The sequence below is a fragment of the Recurvomyces mirabilis genome (genome assembly GCF_035927965.1).
Source record: "Recurvomyces mirabilis strain CCFEE 5264 chromosome Unknown scaffold_2, whole genome shotgun sequence".
Taxonomy (NCBI): Eukaryota; Fungi; Ascomycota; class Dothideomycetes; order Mycosphaerellales; family Teratosphaeriaceae; genus Recurvomyces; species Recurvomyces mirabilis.
The window spans coordinates 692285-718840 of NW_027041936.1; the positions used below are offsets into that span (position 1 = coordinate 692285).

Genomic DNA, 26556 nt, shown 5'->3' on the forward strand with positions numbered 1-26556 from the left:
GTCTCGTCTCGCCAATCTACTCGGCTTTTCGTCATGCGTCATCTGCTATTCGGCCACCTCCCCTTACATGATATCTTTGATACTGATCCTGCTGCTGCCACCATTACCCGGTGCAGGACTCACGCTCGTTTGGTGACTGAGCTGTGCAGGTGTTAATCCTACACTGCCCCCTGATGAGGAGCTCGTGTACTGTAATGAGGACTGTGGGTATGGTGGCGCCTGTGTATATGTGCCTTGCTGCATTGATGGCGGCTGTTGCTGCTGTGGCTGCTGTTGCATGTTCGCCGATTGTGGCAGTTGTCCTTGAGGCGGCCCGTGTTGTGTCTGATGCTCTTGCAGAAGTCCTTGTAGCGTCCGCTGAATGTGCTCCCAGCCTCCCCATCCCTGCATCTCGCGCTCGCTCAGCGGCTGTGTAGGTCCCATGTCGACTTGTCCATGAGGCTGGGTCATCCCATCGGGTGCCACGGATCCGTTGGTCTGATTCAGATTCGCACCTGTCTCGCTACCTGCCCAAGCCCAAGCCTCCTCGGCGCAGCCTTGCATATCGCCGCTTGTGTAGGCTAGCATCTCCTCGTCCATCTCCAAGTGCTGCATCGTAGACCCGGTTCGTAGTCGCTGAATGAGCTTGTCCAGGAAGAAAGCGAGGTAGCGACCACATGCAATGTTGCTCTTCCGCATATCACCAGCAGCAGCGGAGGCTTGGACTAGTGTCAACGCGGAAGCGAAGTCAAGCCGTATGCATAGTACAAGGGTGCAGCGCCAAAGGTGGTTGCAGAAGAAGGCCGGTGCCATTGTCCGAAAACGAGCAGCCCAGTTCGCCATGTGGGTAGGACTGAAGTATCCAGATGCAGACGGGCTTTGTGCTTGCTGCATAGAGCGCTCGACATAGCGAGCTGTATCGCGTGCAACAGACACGCAGCGGTCCAAGGCATCTCTTCTGTCCTGTGGCCTGCAGCTTGGTGATAAGTTGTGCCTGTACAGAAAGAAGCGGGATGTCTGCAAGCTGCATGCCGCAGTGAGTAGCCGCGGGTCCAGATGAGCTGAAGAATTGATGGGAAACGGATCCGGGTATGAGGCCATCACGGACTTGAAGTGGTCGTCGTAGGTTGCCAACGTCGCCGCCGCTATTGTCCGTGACTTGAGAGTCTTCTTGAGCTGGGCCGTGATGCGCACGACTGGCACGACTGCCATCAGACCATTTGGGCCCATCTTTCCTTGCGGTGGTAGTATTACGCCGGTAGGTCGGATTGCATCATCATTCACCGGTGTTGGCTCACTGGCATCGCAGTCGTCATCGTCGATATGTAACGGTCGACCAATCTCCAGCGACAATAATCTGTGCAACTGTTAGCGCCGCCTCGTGTGTCCCAATGAGTCGCACATACCTATCCCAGTTGTAGATGCTCCACCACACGCGACGCCTCATCTCAGTCTCTACGGGTGGATACGGACCGCGTTCGGTGTGCAGCCCGATATCTTGTGCGATCCTGACAGCTGCGCCTAGCCAAACCCATCCCCCCGTTCGTAAGTTGACCTCCACGAAGTAGATTGAGATCAATAGAGACGCTCGTGCAGAATCCATGTCCGGCTCATCGGTCCATGTATTCAGACATCGCATGCACATATCAACGTATGCAGCACCTTCTCCTTCCTGCGCTGAGCTGTTCGGCTGCGGATCCATTAAAGTGCCACATGCTAGAACGCCATGGAACAGCGCGACCCAAAGTTGCGTGCTCTGCTGAAAGGTGCCCGCGCGGTAGACACTGTCATATTCCTGCATAAACGTTGGCCAGTGAATCATCGGCGCATACACATGAACCGAGCCATGATAATGTGATAGAAGGCGGTCCACGACCTGCTTCGGCGGTAGGGGGTGATTCGCATACGGAAAGAGAGGCTGGGGTCCAGACTGCTTGTATGGTGCAGGAGGCTTGAAGATGCCCCTGGAGAAATTGCGGATGTTACGCCGAGTCTCGTCGAAGCCATCTATAGGAGCAGGTCCAAGTCGGCGCTCTTTCGAGCTCGAGTCTGGAAGCTGGAGAGTCGGTACGTTCAACGCGGCATCAAGATCCATAGCGCCGCCGTCTTGTAGGATAGTCCGCAACTGGGCAATGTGCTGCTTGGCCTGCGCGAGCTGTTTCTCCAGATCCTGGACCTGTTTGATCGAAGACATGCGCCGGTTCGTCTCCTTGGTGAACTGACACTTCACGCCTCGGCTGGAGCATTCTGAGCAGCTTGAGGCATCGGACGCGTCGCACTTGACTTTACGTTCCCGACACGCATCACAGCTAGGATCCTTCCTTCGCTGCCGATAGGCGCGCTTTTGTGCTGAAAGAGCGGCTGCGGAAGCATGTGTTGGCGATATGCCAGGTGTTGACATGGAAGCATCGTTGGCGAAGAATTGGTCCTGCATCATGGTCGAAGAATCAGCGCTTCCGACCGGGCCGTTAGCGCACTGATACTGAGGAGGCGGCATGCCGTTAGTCTGCGGCATGGACATGTTCGTCAATGCTGGCGAAGGCATTGGCTCTGTGCTTTGTTGACCATTGTGTGAGGCGTAAGGTCCTGAGGCTGATGTCATTGAAGCTGACGGAGCGGCATGTGGTAGCATCGGAACCTCGTACGGCGCCGAAGTCATTGGTGGCATCAATGGTGGAGGCTGAAAATGCCCTCGTGACCCGTCCATTCTGTCGGGAGTATCGATGGTCCCAGGTGGAGGAAGGTGGCGAGTTGCTCGAGAAGCCCGGAGATGATGTCGAACTTTGACGTGCGTGGCATTCACATGCCGGAAAACGAATGTGTGGGAGGAGCGAAGTCGCAGACTCTTCAGGTCAATGTATGGACTGTTGGTCGATGGCCAAAGGCGAGATTCAAGCCACAGTCATTGGCTCGCCTTGTATCGGTATTAGTGACCTGTGGTGAAGCAGAAAATCGAATCCGAATGTACGCCGTGTGTGACTGAATGCGAGTGATGCTCCAGTAGAGACGCATGAATATGAGCGACTGGAAACAATGTCGGAAATGTAGTGGAAGGAGGGCCAACGAAAAGGCGTTGGTACGTTGCCGGCTGCAGATCCGACCATTAGCACCTTCCGTATTGTGGCAAGATACGCAACGAACCCCGGCAGACGGTTCGAGTGGCCGGTGCAATGCCATGTGTCGCGCACGTCCCGGCTGTCGATCAGTCTCACTAGCACGCCGCATATCCTGAACACGCCAAGGGTGCGAACTGCCTGCAAAGAGGATGTAAAGAGAAACTTCCACACCGACGGGAAGGTTTCCCACACCTGATCGACACCGACGTGCTGTGCGCCGAGCAAGTAAGGCCTCACTAACACTGCATCCATATTCATGCCTCGCCAAGACTTGATTCTATGCATTACGAATTGGTGACATCTTGCGGAGCTGAACCCGCTCAGGGATATCAGAAACGCAAGACCTAGACCACCAAGCATCTCACCTGCTGGGCTTTTCTGGGGGTCGTTGCGATTTGCCGGCCTACGGCAGCGGCGTGCGGCATGCAGTACCCCTGTGCAATTCAGCTGCCGATCATGCCACGATGGCTCTTCCGGCCAAGTGACATTTTCGACTGAAAAGATGTCTCACACTAACATGAAGAGCTGCCGAAAGCCTTGGGTGCACATGTCTGACTTCACTACTGAGTAGCTTCTTGAGGCGAAAGCCTGGCAGATTAGACAAGATCTTGGTTAGCTCTGCTGTCATTAAGGGTGTTGACTGTTCTAGGAGAGCGATCGTCATGTGCAAGTGTTCCGAAGTGCTCTGGAACTTGCCGAGCAATAGAGTTTAGTGGTCTACGCAACGCTGCAGAGGGAGCGCGGCAGAAGCCTTCCCGCGATCTTCTGGAAGACCTTATTCGCTCCTCTTTGCCTGCACGGGCAGCACATTGTCGGGAATATGGTTCGCTTATACAAGCTGAAGCACCCGGCTGCCGCCCGAGTGGGCCGAACGAAGGATCAAACAGATCACAACCACTTCTGATTTGTACTGGGCTATCGTAATTGGTATGAGGTAAGGCGTAATGGAAGAGGGCGGTCTCGAACGCGATGGTCTGCTACCAAGATGCGTTCTTCTGCTTCCGTCGCTGTAGAGGTTGGCCGCCCCGCCTATCGGCTACTGACTGTGGCTGCAGCACTGAGGTCATAATTTAATGAAAGTGCTCAGGATATGCTTCTTCTTAGGCACATAGAGAGTTCGGCGGACGTCCAGGAGACCATAGCGAATGGCTTACAGGAAATATCTAGATACACGTGCCAGCCACGCAAACCCTCTGTTTTGGCGTCAGGTTGTGCAGATCGTGTCTCAGAGCAGCCGATCCGCCACATCGTCATTGTGCCGTTCCTGCTGGGCTGAATGGACCGCTCTCCGAAGGGTTCGCGAGGGAAAAGCATCCCGTACATTTCCTTTTCCCTGCCGGAACAAACACTGGTGTACTACAGTTGCCTGTTCGAAACTGAGGTGCAGGGCAGTCGATCAGCTGCAGATCTCGAACATCTCCACGCGAGCATTGCAAGCATATGAAATTGTCGCTCGGGTCGCTTTCCGACACTGTTCCCATCGATCATTTTTCTCTCCACCTTTCCGACCGATGTTTGTGCAGCTGGAAAAAAGACCATCGGCAAATCAAGCGACGACTCTCGAAGCCTTATCTCAACCCTTGACGACGCTCTGGACCTGAGCTTTAAGGCTGTTTAGACGGGAGCAGTATTCTGGTGTTGCTACTACCATCCGCCGAGTGTAACGTTACCGTTCAAACAACAAGTATGAGGCGAGAAGATCAGTTCCTCTGTTTATCGGTTCGGACCCATGAACCGAACCGTCGATTCCTGAGCTTGAGCTCCGCCTTTGCCTTTCTCTTTGCCATCCCAGTTCAACCTTTTGCCCCCGCAGCCTACAGCGACGATTGGCCCCGGCGATGCATCTTCGTATGTAAGCAGTCCTTCGAAGCGTTCGCCAAGTATTTGCATGAAGGTGCCAGGCCCAACGTAGTTAACATGGTCGTTATCATGTACTACGAAGCATCGGAGAGGCCCGAAAAGCACCCATGACTTGACAAACTCTGCAAATGGACTGTGCTTTGCGCAAGTCAGTGAATATCAGCAATAATGTTTGTGTTGTGAGGAACCAAACAAGTAATGGTTTATTGAAAAGTACACACTTGCATCCACATACCTTCTACAGTATCTGCTCCACTTAGCCAGTACGACCTTGTATCACATTCATTATCGGGCCTGTACAGAAAGCATGGCTAATACCACCATGTACGAATATCTCCAGAAGCTGCCCAAATGTGAGCACCACATCCACCTGGAGGGCGCCTTGACTCCGGAACTTCTCTTCAGCATGGCTCAGAAGAATCACATAGACTTGCCAGAGGATGATCCTGCTTTCCTGAGTCCGGAGAGTCTCACAGCAAGATACCGAGACTTCTCCTGCCTCGATGACTTCCTGGGCTACTACTACATTGGCATGAACTCGCTACTTGACGTCGCTGACTTCGAGGCTCTGGCTTGGGACTACTTCCAGCATGCTGCTCAGGACGGTGTGGCGCATGCTGAGTGCTTCTTCGATCCTCAGGCTCACGTCTCGAGAGGTGTAGGTTACGATGTGGTGCTCTCGGGCTTCAAAGCTGCACAGAAACGTGCTCAAGCAGAGCTGGGGATATCGAGCGAACTCATCTGCTGCTTCCTGCGCCATCTCCCGCCGCCAGAGGCACTCGAGACTCTGCGCAGCTCCCCTGTGCAGACCAGTATGAAGTCTGGAGACGTGATTGGCATAGGTCTGGACTCTAGCGAGAAGGACTTTCCGCCCCAGCTTTTCCAACAAGTGTACGACGAGGCTCGTGCTTTGGGCTTGAGGTGCACTGCCCATGCTGGCGAAGAAGGACCAGCAGAGTACATCGCCACGGCATTAGATGATTTGAGGGTTCAACGCATCGACCATGGCGTCCGACTTGCCGAAGATCCGAAGCTCATGCAGCGCATTGCCAACGACCAGACTCTCCTGACAATCTGCCCTATAAGCAATGTATACCTGAAATGCGTGACGTCCGTCGCGGAGCTTCCGATCAGGACTTTCTTGGACGCGGGTGTCCAATTCAGCATAAATAGCGACGACCCGGCCTACTTCGGCGACAACTACATCCTGGCCAATTATCGTGCTGTACAAGATGCCTTTAGCCTGACGCCACGGGAATGGGCAGGCATCTGTAGAGCGGGCATCAAAGGTAGTTGGTGTGACGAGACGAGGAAGAAGGAACTAATGCAGAGAGTGCAATCTGTGCTGGACGAATGGGTGGCGAGACATGATGCGTAAGCGGTCAAGGCCGGGATGGATGAGGTATGTCAGCATAGTTGCCGTCTATTTTGGTCAAGGACGGCACCCTCTCTGTGCCTGCTCTTAGCGGCAGTTACGGAACATCTTCCGAAGTGTCGATGGCCAATCATGCAGAGCGGATATCTTTATGTCGGGCACCATGTTATCATGCTGCCAACTAATGACGTATGTTCGACTACGTTGTTACTCCTGTGCTCTGGCGTGACAGGATACGTAGAAGGGAGGGTCATATATCGAGTAAGAGTGACAGAGCTTGAGCAGGTCATGTACATGGCCGGGTTCTGGGTGAAGCTCAACTTTTGTATCTACTCTACATGTCTATGCATCATGAACTTCATTCAACTCGTTGACGTCGTAAAATTCCATTAAATATTGCGGATCGGCACTGCATCGCAAGTCTATTTCACCTTCTATACCGCGTACGGCTTGTGGATGGTGCCATCCAATAATCCAGGTCAGCCTTTCTGAACCTTGCGCCAGAAATCGACTGCCACCTGCTACTATTGTTCCATATCGCTACGTTGACCTTACGATCATAGCGGCATCGAAGTCTGCGGCGGCGTCGTGACCAATGGCGTTCGCAAGCTGTGTCCAAATGGATGCAAGCCTGTAATGTCGGCATTTTCGTCTATATCATGTTGGGCTGTATCAAGCCTCTAAGGCAAGTATTGGTGCTGGAACTGTGGAGTTCCGGGCGACGGATTATTCGTTGGAGTCGTCCTGGACACTTACTTAGTCTTCGTCCTGTCGACTTATGTCCAAACCGCAGTCGGCTGTACGAACCCGGTGAACCCGTATGTCTGCTCTTCCGGACTGCCATAGCCGTACTGAGGTGGGAATCGAGGCGATGGCACTGCGCCCCAATTCTGCGTGCCGAATGTGAACGACTGATCTGTGGGGACCTCCAGGAAAGGTGTCGCGGATGCTGACGACGGCTGACTGGGCAGGAAATGCGGTACGATGGGCGCAAATGCTGGACTCAGATTTCCCATGCTATTGTAGTTCACCATTTCGGGAGTCAAGCCCATGGCCGCTTGTGCCGACTGTATTGGCGTGCTTGGTAAGTGCACCACACGCGCTCTGTATTCCATTGCCGTCTGTGTTGGATATTGCATTGACGACGCTATCTCTCTTGCTGACGTACTCGCGCCGTGTTCGGACTGCATGGCGTTCGTGACACTAATGATAGCTTCGAGAGGTGGCAGTGCTGTGGCCGCGCAGAATGATGAGCCAAGATCTGGAAATAGTGGCTCGAGAGACAGCGCTGCCGCATAAAAGTGTGCCAGAGTCAAGAGTCCTGGGCCTTGTCCACTTTGGCGCTGCAGTAAAGCCACAGGTATCCAGAAGAGCCACTTCCTCAGTTGATAGAGATAGTTGAATTGGTCGTCGGGTGATTGAGCAGGTTCGGTGTTTTGCAACTGTTGGATGTAGATGAGAAGCTGACCCGTGTAGTGAAGTTCAATGTCGTTTCCAACTAGGGTTGCCTGCAGTCTTTGTAGTGCGAATGCAGTGTTCTGTAGAATGATTACTCTATCGCTCGGGTTGACCGATGGTCTCCTCTGGTGGACGCGGAAAGCGATTGCAAGGACGTCCTCGCTTGCAACAAACTCGGTGAAGATGGATTCGTGCTGCCACGTTTGCATTGCAGAAAGAACCTATCAAGTCAGCCAGATGCCCTGATCATGGTTCCGTTGGCACGCAACTAACCGACTGTATTCCCGCACGCAAGGACGACCAGCTACGCCTGCCCTTTGTCAGCGACTCGTTGAGACCTCTTCTGCAGGTCAAACAAACCAGTCTGTGGCCTGCCATAGTAGTAGCAGCGACGCGGCCAGGATCGCATCGGCATTCGCCGGCGAAAAGTTGCCGATCGCGTCATGTAAGCCTCGCAGTGCGATGCTACCGTGATGTAGATGTAGGTTTCGTGTTTCCGTGGACGAATTTACCCATGCCAGATGGTTTGCAGAGAACGAGAGGAGTGCGTGCATCACGTATGGATATGATGACGCTATGCTCAGGAACCTTCATGATCACGTCAGCCAAACTCAGCTCGGTGTAAGCAAGTGGACTAATGAATTACTTTGGCATCTTTTGCGTCCAGGTTGTCAGGTGAGTTGTCCCTTTCAGGAGCAAGTCGTTAGAGATGGTGGACAAGTGATGTATCAGTGTGAGCTCTGTCTTTGAGAGTTCGTGTGCCAGAGGCGCTGGAAAGACCTGGAGCTCCGGGTACGGAAAGTTGCCAGTCTGCTGCCACAGATTGACGCGCGACTCGGTTCCAGGTGTAAGAGTCAGGGAGGACTGCTCAGGGCTCTGCTGGCTCTCCGTGTCCGATCCAACACCTTCCATATAATCGCATCTGACCTGGTGCTTTGTGCAGTTGCGGCTGGTTTTGTTTGTTAGTGTCCGCAATTCCATAGTCAACGTGGTTGTGTGAGCTCACCATTGTGGATATGTCTCGTCGCATCTAATGTGTCTTCGCTTGCAGGTCTTGCAGCCTTTCCGACTTTTGGTATGGCTTCTCCTCGAAGGTCCTGCGCCGGTCCCTGCCATAGCGACTGCTCGAGGATGCAGACGTGGACGACTCTATCTTCAATGGTACCCAGATCTGCCTCTCTATTACCAGATTCAAGGGAAGCAAGACTTGATGGAGAGAGTCACGAGTCGTGATCCAGATAGATATGCGTGTCGAGTAAGTGAAGTTGACCTAGAGCTTCTGTACCAGGGTCTGGATTTGATGAGTTAAGTTGATGATTAGTTATCGTATGGAAAGCGAACGTAATTGAGAGCACCAAGCGAGTGTGGTATATTCTTCTTGCGGTCTGCTTAGTGGAAAGCCGATGTTCACTGTGAGTTGCGACGTTGATAGACATATACCACTAAGCCCGACTGTGGAGGTAGTATCGACTTCTAGGGTGGAGAGGTGAGGTACTTGAAATAGACTGCACGGTCTAGCTTTAAGTGGTGATTAACATGTAGTCCCTTGAGCATGCCCAGCTATGGTCTCGGGTCCGATGGAGGAACTCGTAATGACATCGGTATGCAGGTCCAGTAGCAGACACGCGATGCCGGGCCTAGCCGTTGTAGCGAACCTACAGGACACCGAACGTTCCATCGGCGGCGGACTAGCATCGACAGGGTGGCTGACTGGAGGCAAAACGCAGCGCTCGGAGCCGTCGCAACCTGGATGACTTCGGCGCAACGTGAGCTTGACTATAGCCAAGTGCTGGCCGTGCGCCAGCTCGCATGGCTGGAGTGTTTGGTGTGCACGAAGCAGTTGACAGACCCATCATGACCAAACGGCACAGGCAGCGTCCGATTCGGCGCGGTAATGCGTATTGGGCATAACGCTGCTGCCTCCCCGAGGCGATCCTGTCATAGCTAAGCTTTAGCAGGAGTACGGTCGGGTGATGGCTAGCTCTGCGAACGATGCACAGTCCAATAAAAACAAAAAAGAGCCATCCAGCAAGATCTGCAGGAACCGTCCATATCCATTCGCCCGTCCGTCTATGGATGGAGACGACTCAGCCTCCTTCTGTACCACGCACGCGACAAGCAGGCGGTCAGCATGCTTTGACCAGGTTGCGAAGAGACGGCGTGAACGATGTCGAGCACGAAGGTAGTGCCATACAAGCCTAGCGTGAGGTGCCCACCAGCCCAAGCGAATGACGCATCTCCGGCTATTTTAGGAGAGAATTGTTCCATTCACCCACACGATGGATGCTCCATGCATGAATTGCGATTGGCGTGGCAGGAACACGCGAGGATCGACATATATCGAATGCACCAGTCTGGGCCGCACGAATGCATCGTTCGAGGAAGCATGAATGAAAGGTATTCATCCGGTCGTGGCACAGTGCGTGTGATCAGAATCCGCAACCGCGGACTATTGCCTGCAAGAATCTATTGACTTCCCACGAGGAGAAGTGAGTCCGCTTTGACCTGAAGCAACATTACCGCCGTCCCAAGTCTTTGCTCGCTGCCATGCATAGCAGCAGCATCGCTGCATCGGTCACAGCGTCGTACCATACTTTGAGGTCGGATGCCGTTTGACGGGATGGCCGCGGTGGCTCCGGCAACGAACGGCAGATGTAACACACTTTTGTGCACCTTTTGAAACACAAAGCAACTTAATCATCGATCACCTGGCTAAGATACTCTTCTGATAGTCTGCACCAGTCTCCCGCTCGATTCCGCTCGTAGGTAAACGTTATAGTTGTCGCTGCAACTGCACTGGGTCAATTGATGGGCGACACAGCCACAATATAGGGCCGTTCCTGGCGATCTGATAGCCTCAAAATAGAACACTAGCGAGCCTTTCGTCTGCACGTCCACCATACCGTAGGATGACTATCGCGGACCTGCATCCCGATGCGCTGCACAAACTGACATCCATACCACTCTGCAAGGGACGCTGTCACGGTAAGCAAGCACGATTACTTGTCTTGGCCCTCGGGTGGTCCATACCTCGAAGCGGTAGTTACGGACGAGATCAGCTGCGCTGAGATTGATGAGTAAGGATGAGCCACTACTGGGGCTGTCAGTTGTCCAACCTTACCACCCTTCTTCGTCACCTCAGGGCCCCATCGGTGCGTGGTAATGGATGGAGGGTGAGTACTGTAGCCGAGCAGGGCGGACGCTTCGCCGCGGAGACACCGCATGAACTGCTGTCTGGCATCGGCGGCCACAGCAAAGCAACACACCTACAACTTGCAGAGTGATTACCACAAGCGGAGTGCAGCCAACATATGCATACGCCGTCAGCTTCGGTATCATTGATACTCCACGGACAAGCTACGAGCCGCCAGCAATATTGAACAGATGAGGCCCACGTGACAGCACGCATGTGTAGACACCTGCGCAGCGTCTCTACGACTTGTCACTATGGTAGCCAACGGGGTCCGTGGACGACTTCAAGAACTCCATGAGTAGTCCTGCTGACTAGCGTAAGCACGAGGTAGTAAGGACCGCCGTTACGAAACCTGTTCTACAGGACCCCAATTTGTCGTTTACATACAGCACCTGTCAGCTACGCCGACGGCAGGGTTCATTGTCTACCTTTTGGACCATCAATTGCCGTCATGGGGTGCAAGAGCATCTGTTTAAGCAACTTACTCCACTTCCTCGCGAACTGCAGTCCGCCCACCACGACACGTCCTCGGTTTACAGGGACATACCTTACGCGACCGACGCATACAGGAAGTTTGCGCAGAACTGTGTTAGCGAACTCCCTCTCCGAAGGGCCGATATGCACATATCCAGAGTTCGATCGTGTGGAAGTTTGGTAAAGATGACAAACTCTACTTTCAACCGTCTTGCGGGCCGCAGGAGAGGAAAGGCAAATAGCACGACCCAGCCAAAGTCAAAGATAATGAGCCGAATGGAATGCTTGCCGAAACACTATCTTGCTCGGCACTGCCACCTGATCACTACTGCATTGGAAAACGACTCTCTATATGCGGAGATCCTCGACGCTTCACGCACTGACGGCGGCTAGGTTCATCTCATGTCGGTATGAGAATTTTTGCTCGCACTGCCCAAGGACTGGACGTTCTACGCACCCAATCCGGTGAATGATAAAACTTTTAACATGGAAGGCGTAGCAGCGGCACACCTGCCGATATCAGAAGTTTGAGCTCAAATCTACACCAAATTACTCCTGCGCCAAAAGTCTGCTGAGCTAATACGTAGTGGTACTGGTAGCCGAAGGTCTAGATTCTGTCAGCCTATCAAGCTTTGACTATGCCTTAGCATAGTACGGAGACATTCGGTCCTGTTCGAAGAAGGGCTTGTCGCCGCGTGGCTTGCGTGCTCGGGCAGAATTGGGCTTTAGTAAGTTTGACATGATACCATGTGCTGGTATAGTTTCTTGCTACGATCGAAGTCTTCGGTCATCCTCCGAACTCTCGTGGAGATGGAGATGGAGATGGAGATGATAAAACACGTGGATGGAACGACGAGAGCTACCTTGACGGGAAAGCACTGTCAATTTATGGGATAGCTTCGCAGCTACACACCATGGATCCCTTATCCAGCAACAAACCTCCGTGGACCAAAGGAATACCGCATGATCATTGCACCAGAGATCGTAACCTGCGCATGCTGCACACGCGGCCTGCGTGATGTTCTTTGATCACTACCATAGCACCGTGAGGCCTTTTCCCGCCGACGACCGTTCCACTGTCATGATAATCGCCCGTCAAGACCTCTTGATCTTGGTCTGTCGTATCTGGCCTCGCTACAAGGTCACACTGGCAGTTGTACCAGCTCTCATTGTGCCGTCTGTGTCGTGGCCACCACATTGCCTGCACTACTCCCGCTTGAAGACTGCATCACCTCCAGCACTCACTCGCTTCTGGGCAGCGTTCAACTCGACGACCTTCTGAGCAGCCTCCACCATCTCAGATTGGCACGAAGTTTGGTCAGCTGCTCCTTGTGACTTGCCCGTAGCTCATTCAACTGCTTTCTCCAGTTGTCACCTTTGGCCACCTGGGATTGATTGGTCTTGTCTTTGAAGCTCTCCAGCTTGTCCCTGTAGATTTGCTCCTTCTCGGCGAGCGAGGCAGTCGTAGCCTTCTTGACGGCTTCGTTCTTCTCCGTCCAGCTTTGTTCTTTGGAGATGAGAGCATATTCGTGCTTGTTCTTCAGTTGTTCGATTTTGGCTTTACATTGCTGATCTTTCAGGTCCTGCTTCGAATAGTGCGACTCTCGAAGATCTTGCACTTTACAGTCGTACTCAGCCTTTTGCGCTTTCAGCTTTTCCTCCCACTAGTACCTGACACCATAGTCCCGTTCAATGCGTTCATGCTTGGCGACATGAACTTGAAGGTCGGTAATGGTCATTGCCACTTCTCTCAAATTCGTCTTCTCCGCTTCAACCAGCAGGTTGAGAGATGCTATGATGTTTCGGACCAGAGCCAGCTCTGTGCTAATGTTCTCCAGGATTGGATCGGCCGTTTCAAAAACATGCTCGTTGTCTTCGCCATGAGATGGTGGTGGGGTGCGGTGGCGCTTCTGCGCTTGCGCCATAGATGATGGTATTTCGCATAATGCACGTTTAGTGGCCATGTTCTCTTCTCAGGTGGTGGAGAGGCTATGATACGTCAGTCGAAGTCAGACTGGGATTGATTTTGCCGAGAGGGCAGATAGGCCTTGCCACTGAAGCAGCGAGGTGAGCTGTGCCTGATGTTCGCGCACTCTTGGATGTGTCAAGCTCTGGTGTGGGTTTGTTTCAGGAGTCACTGTGAGAACGAGGTATAGGGACTTGCTATGAAGGGAGACTGAGTGATGCCCTCGTTCTGAATATTGGCAGTGCCTCTTAGATTAAGTGAAAGACGCTCGCAGTTGAGGTGTTCGTTCGGAGACATCTTGTGCTCACCCACGCATCCTACGCAGTCACGGTCGTGAAGTCCGCACGGATTTTCTGTCACTGTCACTTATTCTTAGTGCCGGCGAGGTGAACAGTGTCGTGCCAGCCTGTGGAATCAAGCCATGTGTCCACGATACAATTCTGGCGATTGCGAGTCACCTTCCTCGAAACTGGCTTGTTGAGGAATCCTACCACTTCGAGTCACTTCTCGTCGAAACCCTCCTCGTGCTACCTCCTGCCTAACCTTCATAGATCTAAGGAGACTGAGGACAAAAGATGATGGTCGTCTGCGGCATCTTCGGTGCTTGGTAGCAAGCCATGCAGCCGATAACTTAGGTCAATGGTGTCCAAATTATCTGGTAGTGGTAGCTGCATAGTTGTGTCAGAACGGCGCTTGCAACACAGGGAGCGCTCTTCGAGCATGACGATAATTTGAGGACAGTCACCAGCACGGAGGACGCTGGCTATTCCGAGTGGCTCAGATGATAAAGCATTGCATCAATTAGCTTAAAGTAGGATTCAATGTTGCTACATACCGTGTCCAGGCCGCTCAAGACAACGCCGCTCTTTCATGCGCCATCATCACTAAGGCAGGAACGTTTTGCACCAACCTATCCCAGAAAGACCCCAAAGTCCTCCAAACTGTGCCAAAAGGTTCCAGAAAATGCACAGGTGAATGACCAAGGCGCATACGAGTCGTGTCCAATAGCCATCCAAATCGTATCGCACCTAGAACATCACCCCCAATGCCAAGATTCCGTTGCTGCAATCCCAACAATCAAAACCAATAGCTCTCCCCACTTTCCGAGATCACAAACTCGCACCCAAGCGCCTGCCCTTCACTTCGTAATCGTTCCTCATGATCTTGCAACTGGGCAAGAATGACCTCACTTACATGCGGACCATCTTTCATCGTGTCTTTGATATGGATGATCACCACTCTGATACCCTCTAGAGGCGCGGCTTGGCCTGCTCGGTCGCTTTGGGACGATTCCCGAACGAGCTGCGAAGTCCTTGGTGCGCCGTGCTCCGCATAGCCCGATCGGGGCGAAGTGGCTACGCTGCCCACGGCGTAGTGCTGCGGGTGCTGCGAGGATTCCATTGGGTTACTTTGTTCGGTCGCTGGAGAGGTCATATGGGCATCGTTCCAGAGTCCAGCATCGGGCACACTACTTCTCCTTAGATCGCTTGGTTGGGGCCGCCCACCGCCGGCAGCACTCCGACTACGTTTGCTATCCGCTTCGGCTATAGCATGTCTTGCCGATATCTCAAGGCCATTCTGTTGCGAGCGTTTGCGTTTCCTAATATTCTTCTCCCGCGCTCGAGTTGTTCGTGCTTCGTTTACCATGTTTGCCAGGGTCTGGAGCTCGGCAATCAGGTGCCGAGGGCATAGATGGCCAAAGAGTACGGCATCGGCTTGACTGTCATCATAACTGCATTCGATAAAGATTCCTCCTAGCACTCCGTGGACTATCTTTCGCGCTGCTTCCTGCCAAACTGTATGATTGCGCGGTGACAAAGATATCGAGTCTGGTTCTACGTCGCCGAAGATGAGGACTTCGCGGGATAGTTCGTTCTCGCGAATAAAGAAGGCTGTACTGTCCACGACACAAGACGTGTCTGCTGGCCTCAACCGTGGAGAAGGCTGATTGGAGGCATAGAAGCTTTGTCGTGGTGTAGGACCGGGCGTGCCAGGAGTAGAGAATTGCGCATGATGTGATGCCGAATGTGACCGACTCATTTGCGGTGGTGCTTCGTTATTCGCAAACGGGTGCGCTTCGTGCAGGTCATGTATACTGCCTCTGTGATGGTGGCTAGGTGGTCCTTTCGTGCACGTCCCATGGGATACTTTCAGCGCTCTCACGCCCAGACCCTCCACTACGTCGATGTAGCCTCTACCCTCGCCTTCGCCCACCATGACATCGCCACCTTCTTTGAGCCGTTGAAATGTAACAAAGCCAACACCGCCATCTTCGTCCGTGAGATTCGGCCAGATAATGTCATTGAAGATGTGGTGCTTGATCGCATCTACTGTGCTTGGCAACGCAGCCAGCGTCTTCGGTTTCGAGGTAGCATGGAAGCCTGCTGTATTGACTGCGAAGCCGGAGAAATGATCGAGATGAGGGTGTGTAATCAGGTACGCGGAGATGTATGATCGCAGGACGTGTAGCGCGTTAGCACGAGCCGAAGCGTTCGGTAGCTTGAGGCCAGCAAATGGACCGCTTTTCAGTATCGTAGGCTCAGGTCTCCGTGGCACATCCTGATCCTCACTTAGCGGTGAAGGCGACAGAGAACCCCTGCTCACACAGTTCGGCGCCCGCGACCCATTGCCATTGCCATTTCCATTCTCCGCCCCCAGACTCCCATCGCTGCTTGTCCTCGCAGGCAAAGTCTTACTAACACTAGGAAAGTCCCTCTCCAGAATCCTCACGATAGGGGCCAGGTGACTCCCAGCATCCACAGCCAATGTCGCACCCCTCATCCATCCACACTCCACCGACCTCACCAAGAAACCAGTGACATTTTCTTCGCATGGCCCGCCGGAGTGGCCGAGACATATGACTTGTAGCGCTGCGTTTTGACCATGCAAGCCGATGCCCGTACCCGGTGTCTCGTCATTGTCCGTGTCTTTCATCTGAAGGGAAGCATGTAGCCGTGCCACTCCCTTCCCGTCCGCTTGGGCTTATTTCAGCCACGGATCTTTTGCGCGGTCATGCGGCTGTTGGCTATGTCCTCAGTTGTCGTGAGTTATCTGGCCTTCCTCTCCAGTCTACTCGTGGTCCGCCTGGGTGGCGGGAGTACTGGAGGGCGAGAGGGACTCGAGGCAGTAGACTCGCTTGCTTTGTTGCTTGCTGCTTTGACTCGACCGACCACGTGCTTCTTTGCGAAATGCTGCAATCAGCCGCGCGGGGTCGTCTGTGAGTCGAGCTGAGGTTCCACAGGTATCACGTAGGGTTGTTGATGATCTCGGGTCTTCATAGACAACGTGAACGATGTGAACAATGTGTGTCAAGGTAATGGGGACTCATCAAATACAAATGGATCATGCGCCTGCTATCACGACGTCCACCCTGGATCCCGCGCCGCCAAACTCAACCACGCCAAGCTCCAGGCCTAGCCATGTGAGCGGTACGGCCATGTGCTTCGCAGCTGGCGGTATAGTGGCCGGTAGCACGATTACATAACAAGCTCTACATTGCCACCCGTCTCATGGTCTCACTAGCACTACTATGTACTCGCAAATAACTGGACAGCAGCGCTATCGTTGTCAATCTCAAGGGCGAGGCCCTTTCCGTCCCGTGTCTCGGCAGCGACCACATGGGATTGATACTGCACCCCACTGCGCGCTAGTGTTCTAGATGAGGCTTATCATGAGCAGGTTGATTTGCCCAAGTGTTTTCAAAGGCATACCAAGTGGAAATCCGGGCAGAATCAGAGCAAAGGCTTGGGACACTTTCGATATGCCTGATATGACATGGTAGAATGAAGCGATGGAGGAGAGTTGTGGCTGGACTCCTGGCTACACGCGTGGAAGTTCTTAGTATAAAGTTACAACGCTTGCGATGCGTAATGTACAAAACCATTGCAATGTTCAGTCATCCTCCCAGAACTTAGCAAATACTTACCTCACATCTCCTTAGAGTGCCTAGGAGACCGTCTACTACTACTCCTCGAAGTGTTCCCATCAGACGACCCGCGTCCTTTAGATGAATTTCTAGCACTCCTCCTGTGGACTTGGCCGCTGGATTTTCGTGACGACTTGCCACTTCCAGCTTGACCACTACTGAATTGGTTGAAGTCAAAATCTCCACCGAACATCTCGTCCCAATCGGGTTCTTCAAGGTCCGCAGGCCAGCCATTCGTACCCTCTGAATCTACGGTGGGAAGGCCTTGCGTCTCTGGCTCTTGCGAGATACTGCGGGAACGGGTGTTCAGTGCTGGTGGGGAGTTGGTGGGCGTGAGGATGGCGCTTGGGCGGCGTTTGCCTTGAGCTTCGATGTCCATGTCACCCGTCTCATTCGTAGGCAGGATAGTCGTTGACTGGTTGCGAGGCGAGCGTCGTTGGCCGGGAAGCGCGAGGCCAAAAGCGTTCGTCGGTGCCATAGCCATGGTAGACGGTGGCTGGTAGACAGCGTAAGGCATCATATTTGCTTGCGGCGCCTGAGTCTGAGTTTGCGGCAGCACATCTGCATCCGGCACATTAGCATCGAGCTCCACACCCGCAGCCCTAGACTTGCGCACGTTGGTAACATAAGCTCCGCACGTGCATGAAGCAGTGCCAAATTTATTGTCCTCCAGTCCACCGATCTTGCTCTTTGGCATGAACTTGTAGCCCGGATACATACGGGCATGGTTCGCCGCCTCGGCATCAGCAAGACGCCTATAATGATCGCGCTCACTCTGAGGCAGCTTCTTCCACTGCTCTCCCGCAAGTCTCGAGGCGGTGATTTGCGATGTTGAGTCGAGCTCGCGCTGGATACGCTTGAGGTTCTGCGTCCGCCAGAGGATGAACATGTTTCGAGGTCGTGGGATCTTCGCCTTAGCGGACCCGCAGACGCATGTCTGCGCGATGCTGGGTCTCTTGCCGGCAGAAGCGTTGCGTTTACGTTTCAAGTCGTTGCGGTCTTTGCCCTTCGTCTGTGCTGGTTCATCTTCGCTGGAAAAGATCTCCTCTACCTCCATCGGACTGGGAGACTTGGCAGTGCGCGCAGCACGAGATCGCTGGCGCTTGTTTAGCTTACGTCTTCGTTGTTTTGGCTCTTCATCACTCTCAGATGATAAGGACGACAAGTCAGGAGATAGCTTACGTTTGTGCTTGGCCTGCGTACTCCTGTCGGCCTGTTGCGTGTCAGTGCTTACCTGCCGTGGGCGAGAGCTGGCGAATGCCAACCTCGAATCACGATGCACAGGCATATGCTGACGAGTAGGAAAAGAATGACTTACCACTTGTGGCGAAAGCGCGAATGTCGCTGGACCAGAAGGCGCCAAAGGCATAAAGGTCCAGCCAGAAGTGCGTGGGTCCCAGAATGGGCCAGCGAAGCCTGGAATTGGTGGAGGAACGGCGGCTGGCATCATAGGAGGTGCGGTTGATGTCAAATAGTACGGCATAGGAGCCGCCGTTGGCATAGGCGCAAACCCTGACATGCTCGGTGCATGGCTTGATGTTGGCGGTGGGAAGAATGTGCTCATGTCTTGAGAAATGTCCATAGGCGTGGAGGTCGTGTCTGTTGGAAAGACGCTGGCATCGCCTGTGGCCATGAAGTCATCGAAACCGCTGAAGTCGAGGTCAAGATTCGGGTCGAAGTTGAAGCCAGTATCGGGGCCAGCCCCGTTGGTGAAGGAGGATCCTGACATATTGTAAGTGTCTCTGTACCTGGACAAAGTTTGCCGCAGTTGTGAATGTAAAGTTGCGATGACCTACCAGAGGCTGCTAATCTGAGGGTAAGTATGCTCGAGTGTTGGACGACGTGGGGGATGGAGCGAAGTGTTCTTCGCGATGCAATCTTGGGTGATGAAGGTGATTATAGGAAGTCTTTGTGGCCAAGGCATTGTACTTGAGATGATAATAGAGCTGAACAAGGAACGGGACATTGCGATCTTCCCAGTCAAACAAAGACAAGACAACAGCATTGTGAACTGCATTGTCGTCATCGACAAAGGAGATTCGCACTGTGAAAGGTATTGATGGAGTATTCATGGCTTGTGTTGCTACGGGGTGGCCACTGTGGCAGGAAAATGTGCCTTTGAGTGGCCGTGGCAGACAGATATCTAGGATACTCGTCAGCATACTGTCCGGTGCTTGTGATCACGTGAATGTGTATTTCGACGGGATGTTGGTAGTCAGAAGGTCTCCAAGCAGTTTATCCACATGTGGTAGGCTGTTTGCCGGCCATACGGTACAGGTCTGTGAATGCATATATTCATCATGTAGAGGAAGGATGGATAGGTGAGTCTCTAGTACGTACCAATGGCAGCCACAACTCATCTCGTTGGCATACGCTCGCACGTGACAATGGATGGTTGGCGGGTGACCGACACTTTTATAAAGGTGGTGTGAGGGAGCGAGCGAGATTTTCAGAAGAAAGTCGGAATTTCAAGTTCGGGGGGAAAGCGGCACGTGCACTCCCGTCATGCCTTGATGCCTCAATACCACAGTCATCACAACATTGACCGTGGCAGACGACGATGTTCGGTGACGAAAGCGATTACGGCTCAAGCTTCGAGGAGACTACGGTCGATGTCAGTATTGACGAGCGAGCCAATGAGCTGGATCAAGTAGCAGCCGGATCAAGACCTCAGACGGTCACCCTTCATCACAACCACAGCAGCCAGGACACTAATTATGGCTCGGATGTTGACCCTGCAATCGTGGATCCGGAGGTCGTAGACATCAGTGACGGTAACGATGAGACTGACTACGGCTCTGACGATGGCCTAGTCGTTGCCGAGCACGAGGTGATCACGATCAGCGACGACGATAGCGAGAGCGATTATGGTTCCGATATAGACCATGCCACAGCGGAGCAGCTCTATGGCATAGCGTCGAGTAAAAATCTTCGCCTCCAACTACCTCAAGATAGGCGAAGACTTGGACGTACAGTCAGCCAACCGAGCTGCGCTTTACTTCAACTACCGCCCGAACTACGTGATCTCTTCTATGAGAAGGCATTCGAGGATTTCACTGCCGAGTGGACGACAGGCCAATGGTTTAAGCCACCTGGAATCCTGTTCTCGTGCAAGCAGATCTTCAGTGAGGCTATCAACATATTCTACAATACGGCGACTTTCCAGACTTGCTCATACAACATGCTTGAACGCCGCCTGTTGCGGCTAAGGTATCAGCATCGCAGGCTAGTCAGCAAGATACAGCTCGACAGTGCAAGTCAAGGCGTCTTGAGCAACGAATCCACCCTGCGCAGCACATTTGTAGCCCTTGTCGCACATGGTGCTCTACACAAACCACACCATATCAAGTCAGCTCAGCAAGCGGAGGATGATGTGGCGAAGGTTCGCGCACTCTTGGGTAAGAATCGTAATCTGAGGGAAGTTCGATTAGTCAAGCTTGAGGCGAGTGTCAAGGACCTGCATGGCGGCATTATCTGGACGGAAGATCCAACTTCTGTTCTCATTCGATTCGTGGCAGAGGAGATCAAGCGGCATGACGAGCTGTAATATCTGTGACTTGCGTGTGTCCAAAATCATCTCGCTACGTTCTAAGCTGTCCACGGAAGGGCATAGCTAACTCGCTTACGAGGGCACGAGGTCATGATCGTGATGTCAACGATATCACGATAGCGACAAGGATGTGATACATTTGATTCATCTCATTCCTGCAGATATCGGGAGATCTAGCCAATTATGCTGCCGCTGATTCGAGCGGACCAGATCCCAAGCCAAATCCCATTGGCACACCACCCGACAGCTCATCCAGTGAGAACAAATCGAACCACGACATGTCACCGGGTATACTGTCCAGACCAATCCCACTGTCATGGACAGAACTGCACACTACCGGACTACTCCCAGCACTCTGAGTGCAGAAAATATTGTGTGCCACTTTCATCAAATGCTGCAAGGCATTCCTCGCTACCGCCCATGTCTTGCCAAGCGTCTTCAGAGCGCCTATCATAAGCGTGACACGATCACGATGTTGTTGAAGGCACGTTCGGGCGTGGCTCGAGCATGCTGAGAGCTGCACAATACAGGCTAATATGAGGCCGCAGGTGAAGAATGGAGAATGTACTGTAACGCACCACGGTAGCGCTGCAAGATTCGAGAGCTCCTTTGAGGCCGCTACAGCTTTCACAGTATGCTGAGCCGACGTTGCGGAAATACGAGGAAGATCCTTTGCGCATGCCAGATTCTCGTCTGTTGGTACGGTCATGGGTAGGTCACTTCGTGGAAAGTGGAGAAGGATTGTTGCCCATTGTATAAAGACGTTGGCCTGGAAAAGCATGTGGTCCACATTGCCATATTGATCGATCACGTCGGCTTTGTTGGATGGAAGATGGTACTTCCAGCTCGCAATGGCATTGTCCACCGCTTGTACTTCGTCCGGACATGCGTCGTTTGCACCCGCAACAGCTAACACTCGAGCAATGATTCTGATGGCGTCGATGCGGTAGCAGTATGAGGAGAAAGTGCACGGTGCCGTGGCAAACACTCTATCGTCGAATTGAGCGAGTGATCGAGGATGGAGGTCGCAGACTCCACGAGCATACAGCGAGTCTTCGCACGGTAGGTATGGATGCGTACCAACACTATTGCTGCGGAAACTAGGCTGTCTTGAGAGAGCAGCCATATAGCCATCGACAATGTACAGCTCGTACCAAATCCGGCGCAAGCTCTCTTGCTGGCGAAGGTCGTGAGGTGCCATATCCGTTGCAAAGCTAGGTCGGTCGAGGCCAATGTCAATGGCCAATTTCGCTGCTTCTGAAATACACGACGATGCCTCTCTAGCTTGGTGCGAGGCATGCAAGACGATTGTGTAGAGTACTAATGCTTGTACACGAGATGCGGTGCAGTCAATGGTACTCGTCATCGCCTGTGCTACGACCGGTGCAAGGCTGTCTCGACTATGGCGACCTGTGGCATAATGACTCCCAACGAAGCAGATCACCAGCCGCAGGTAGCGTGGAACAGCTTCCTTGCGATAGAAGGTTCTTGGCACCAGGATCGGGTGTGCTGGATGGAAATTTGAGTAGAAGAGGTTTGTGAGATGTTCTTCTTCACAGTCCGATAGGTTCAATATGGGCACAATTTCGTCGATGTACGTAGAGGTCACCTCTTGACCCCCTCTGCTGTCAGTCCGAGGGAGCGTTGTGAGGGTAGCGAGTTGAGTGCTGGACTCATAGAGCGTAACCTGATCCTGCACGGCATCCTCTTGTGACATACTTCCCGGCGAAAACCCTGAACGATCGGTGGTGTGTTCATCGGTACTTCGTCGCTTTGCGCGACATATGCCACCACGCCGTGAAGGTGTCCATATGCACTTCAGGCCTGTAGTAGCACATCTTGTGCAGATAGGCTGCATAGGCAAGACTGCATCACACTTGAGATGTCGTTTCCTACATTCACCGCATGCTAGTGGTGATGGTCGACTTGACGATGGTAGGGACATTTTGACACATTCGATCGCATAAGACAAAGGAGGGAAAGAGCAGTCACAGAAACCCGAACACTATGGCCCGTATCCGCAATGCCACAGGTGAGACGGCGACTCGGGGACCAAATATATAATGGCCAAATTATTTAAAACATCCTTGTGCTTGTTCTAGAAGTTAGAACTCTAGGGACAAATTCTCGAGGATCTTAAACCCCTTTATTTATTTATTCTCGATTCTCTCGCTTATCTTATATAGTAGAGAAATTCTAAGAATAGAGTTTTAATTATCTCTTCCTAAAGAATATAACGTGCTTTTAGGAGTTTTTATAGTAAAGGCTAAAAAAATTCGAGGTTTTAAGTCGTAGAATTTTGAAAGTCGCAACGATTAGACTAACGAGACTAACGAAATTAATAAGACTAACGACTTACTAAATAGAAATTCTAAAGAGTGTATTTTATCTCTTAGAATCTAATAAGTATAATATTAGCTTTATCTTTTTAATATAGTAATAGAGAACTAAATAAATAGAGAAAGAAGGTAGATTAATTACGGAGGATTTTTAGAAATCCTCGAGAACTTGTCCCCTAGGGTTCTAATGAATAGAATACGCTAGTAGGTGGAGGTCGAAGCTATCGAATGCCCCACACCAAGATAGCTGCGCGGCATACATAGACGTCATCAGCGAAACAGAGTCGAAAGAGACAGAGAGTCGCAGGATATCGGAATAGCTTCGTTGAAGTTTTGTATTTCAGCTCGACACTGGTACTGTACCGTTTCGTACTTCGGCATCTTCCTATACCTTCGTTTTAGGCTGCACATCTTCACATCCTCCTATACGTTCAACAGTCGAGTCCTGCCACCTTACCATGGCGCTGCTCATCGATGTATATATCATTGTCGCGTGGTCGCTTCGCCGGTTGCATAGCAAGAGCTGGTGGGTGTCCATTCGCCTCAATCGAGTGAATCTCGCCCGTGAATCCAGCCATACTCGCATCGCTTCCGCGGTGATCCTCCTGCGTATCCACGCTATACTCATCGCTATTCATTTCATCGTCCGTCACCATTTGACCATGAATCGCTTCAGCTCTAGCACCACCATCCGTCTCTCCACTGCTGCCATTCGATAGGCGATAGAGACAGCTCTCCGGTCCACCTTCCTAAGGATCTCTGAATGCGTCTATTACCAGAGATATGACCACCATATATGCACCGTCCTCGCCCCAAGTATACGCAGCATCCCAACCACTGTCCTCCAAAGTGTGATTCATGATTTGGACAGCCGCATGGAACATTGTTTCATCCACATCGCCATGTTCACGTGGGTACCATACGCCCTGTGGCAATGCCTTGTCGTTCTGCGTGCATACGTTTAATATCCTGATGGCGTGCGTTATGCGGTCCATTCGCAATTACCTCCACATCTCATGTGGCCGGTATACAGCCTGGGGAGACCACCAAGTCTTGGTATGATCGCATCAGCCTCTTGAGCTGTCTCAGCACACCCTAACCCCACAGACAGTCCAGCCCTCAGCCTTGCCTACCTCCGTCTCCCTCCCAAACCACTTCTTCACCATCTCAGCAACAAATACCCTATCGCTCTCACTCCAAGGATCCAGACTCAAGTTCCTGACATCTTCAGCGGAAACACTCACAGCATCCTCCGAGACGCCGGCCTCGGTCTCGTCATCGGCGCCGTCGACGAGAGAAGCTAGGCTCGTGATGATGTGGGTGGTCAGGCGGTGGAAGTAGGATGTCAGTAGAGTGGCGGTTTCAGCTTTCGAGCTCAGACCTTCTTGATTGTTGTCCGCGGTCGGGGTTGTGGTATTGTTGTCAGTCGAAAGAGCATCATGGATCTCTGGAAGCTCTGCTAGAAGTTCTTGCTCAAGGAGCAGCTCTTCTTCTGCTTCGTTGTCAAGATGATTGGCGCCGGCTGATGCCCACCAGATTGCTGCGTTGTATGCTGCGGCAGTCCAGCTGACAGGCTCGACAATCTCACTCTCATCGTGCTGAACGTCGTTGGTTGCAGAATTTGTCTCCACTAGCAATGCGTCCTCGGCTCCATCATGGTGGTCGCTCTGTAAAATGCCTAGGCGGCGCAGCTCTTCTCGCAGAAGTCTATACCTGCGCAGATCGCGCTGACTAGCTCTGATGATCTTACCTTCCGATGTGGATAGTCGTGGCCAGCGCCGCTTCGACCCCGGACTCGCTGGCGGAAGCTCTACTAGCAGATCATACAGCGTCTTCTTCTCTCCTAGAATGTCATCTGTAGTCGTAGCCACATATCCATTGGCACCGGATCTGCTTGTGAGTGTGGTCATGTCCGCAATACCAATGCTGAACAGGCTCTCAGTTCTGGCCAGCTCATCTACGGCATCAGGCTGTAGCGCATCTGCTGCAGCGTGGGTTATACTGGAGAGGATGGAGAGAATGTAGACGGTGCTGCAGCTTTGCTGAACAGGAGGGGAGCCAAGCAGGAGGATGCGCTGTCGTGACAGAGCTGCACGATAGATTGGAAAGATCAAAGGTCCAAAGGTTTCCAGGAAATCGTGCATGTGCAGGGCAGGGTGGTCTGTAGCCTTGCCATCGCCGATATGAAGGCCTTCCGTGGCATTCGACACCGCTCTCTTCTTTTTCATCCCGGCACCGGATGATCGTCTACTTTGCTCTGGCGAGGCAGATTGTCCCGAGGTGCCATTGTCTGCCCTATGGTTCTTCCAGTACAACTCAATGACTCGATTGTCTTGACCATGCTTAAGTTGCTGCCGCGCCAGCTCCCGTAGACCAGACGCGTGTAGCCAGCTCTTCCCCAGCTGGGTCCCGTTGAGTGGAACCAGCACACCGACCGCACAGAAGAAGGCGTTCCGATGGGATTCGTCTGCGACGTCCTGGGCAAAGGCACTGATGCCGGCATACTGTCCATCGCCATGGACGAAGTATACAATGTCTTTCTTCACTCCATGTAGTCCAGATGGCAGTGATCTGAATTCCACGCCGGAGAGATCAAGATCGGGTAGTGTCCGTTGCCAGGCGATGGTGTAGCTGAAGGTAGCAGTAAGTGGGAGCGAAGGATTGTATGAAAGACGAGCGACCTACGTACCCTACCTTTTGGTCGAAGATGACTCGGAACAGCGCTGCTATTGGTGGCGCGTCATGCGAAGCCATCGTCTTGGCGAATGCTGCTGTGGCATTGATTGTATCTTAGTCTTCGCCTATTATGCCTGGTGGTTCGCAACCAGTGGTGTGCTCCTTAGCAATTCGTCATGGAATTCCAGCGTTCTCAAGAAGATGCACTGATCAGTGGGCTGGTTAGCAATGTAGCTAACGAGCGGACTAGCAAAGAAATACGAGTATGGGTCTAGTTTTGGCTTGACTTCATTAAAGACCTATGTCCTCGCTAACGTAGCCATACCCTACGACTTCTTCGCATTACCCTGCCCATACGGCCACAACATGCTTGAGACACTCGCTAAGTCCATGTTATCACCATTGTCTTGCTTGGAAACCATGGTCCGGACCATCGATGACCTGTTAGCCCATTTCTGGCAGGGGTAGATACCCTCATGAAGCTACGAAGCTACCCGCTCGTACTTGCTACATATATAGCAGAACAAGTCCTTCGTTGTAATTCGAGGCTCATCAGCTAAAGTGCCATATACACTTCCACTTGTCCCTCATCATCCTACGTCTCAATTCTGTTAAGATGTCTTCCAAGAGCAACTAAGCTGCTTT

General features: G+C 52.5%; 9 protein-coding genes across 9 annotated transcripts; 2 read left to right on the forward strand and 7 right to left on the reverse strand.

The window, feature by feature from the left end:
• Positions 1–63: 63 nt before the first annotated feature.
• LTS14_001017 (uncharacterized protein) lies at positions 64–2686 on the reverse strand (the record flags this gene model as incomplete). Its single annotated transcript, XM_064833726.1, has 2 exons — positions 64–1336; positions 1386–2686. 2 exons carry the CDS (start codon positions 2684–2686, stop codon positions 64–66), a joined length of 2574 nt encoding a protein of 857 aa, XP_064698687.1.
• A 2591-nt stretch (positions 2687–5277) lies between these two features.
• Positions 5278–6333, forward strand: AAH1 (adenine deaminase; the record flags this gene model as incomplete). Its single annotated transcript, XM_064833727.1, has 1 exon — positions 5278–6333. One exon carries the CDS (start codon positions 5278–5280, stop codon positions 6331–6333), a length of 1056 nt encoding a protein of 351 aa, XP_064698688.1.
• A 773-nt stretch (positions 6334–7106) lies between these two features.
• Positions 7107–8904, reverse strand: LTS14_001019 (uncharacterized protein; the record flags this gene model as incomplete). Its single annotated transcript, XM_064833728.1, has 5 exons — positions 7107–8009; positions 8062–8098; positions 8149–8376; positions 8435–8737; positions 8795–8904. 5 exons carry the CDS (start codon positions 8902–8904, stop codon positions 7107–7109), a joined length of 1581 nt encoding a protein of 526 aa, XP_064698689.1.
• A 3813-nt stretch (positions 8905–12717) lies between these two features.
• Positions 12718–13419, reverse strand: LTS14_001020 (uncharacterized protein; the record flags this gene model as incomplete). Its single annotated transcript, XM_064833729.1, is given in 2 exon segments — positions 12718–13119; positions 13132–13419. The coding sequence occupies 2 exon segments, from the start codon at positions 13417–13419 to the stop codon at positions 12718–12720; spliced, it is 690 nt and encodes a 229-aa protein (XP_064698690.1).
• Positions 13420–14498: 1079 nt separating this feature from the next.
• Positions 14499–16355, reverse strand: PDE1 (3',5'-cyclic-nucleotide phosphodiesterase pde1; the record flags this gene model as incomplete). Its single annotated transcript, XM_064833730.1, has 1 exon — positions 14499–16355. One exon carries the CDS (start codon positions 16353–16355, stop codon positions 14499–14501), a length of 1857 nt encoding a protein of 618 aa, XP_064698691.1.
• A 992-nt stretch (positions 16356–17347) lies between these two features.
• Positions 17348–19075, reverse strand: LTS14_001022 (uncharacterized protein; the record flags this gene model as incomplete). The annotated part of the gene is made up of 2 exons (XM_064833731.1): positions 17348–18559; positions 18665–19075. The coding sequence occupies 2 exons, from the start codon at positions 19073–19075 to the stop codon at positions 17348–17350; spliced, it is 1623 nt and encodes a 540-aa protein (XP_064698692.1).
• An 831-nt stretch (positions 19076–19906) lies between these two features.
• LTS14_001023 (uncharacterized protein) lies at positions 19907–20893 on the forward strand (the record flags this gene model as incomplete). Its single annotated transcript, XM_064833732.1, has 2 exons — positions 19907–20267; positions 20322–20893. The coding sequence occupies 2 exons, from the start codon at positions 19907–19909 to the stop codon at positions 20891–20893; spliced, it is 933 nt and encodes a 310-aa protein (XP_064698693.1).
• A 184-nt stretch (positions 20894–21077) lies between these two features.
• LTS14_001024 (uncharacterized protein) lies at positions 21078–22613 on the reverse strand (the record flags this gene model as incomplete). The annotated part of the gene is made up of 2 exons (XM_064833733.1): positions 21078–21413; positions 21465–22613. The coding sequence occupies 2 exons, from the start codon at positions 22611–22613 to the stop codon at positions 21078–21080; spliced, it is 1485 nt and encodes a 494-aa protein (XP_064698694.1).
• Positions 22614–24320: 1707 nt separating this feature from the next.
• Positions 24321–25989, reverse strand: LTS14_001025 (uncharacterized protein; the record flags this gene model as incomplete). The annotated part of the gene is made up of 2 exons (XM_064833734.1): positions 24321–25866; positions 25925–25989. 2 exons carry the CDS (start codon positions 25987–25989, stop codon positions 24321–24323), a joined length of 1611 nt encoding a protein of 536 aa, XP_064698695.1.
• Positions 25990–26556: the final 567 nt, after the last annotated feature.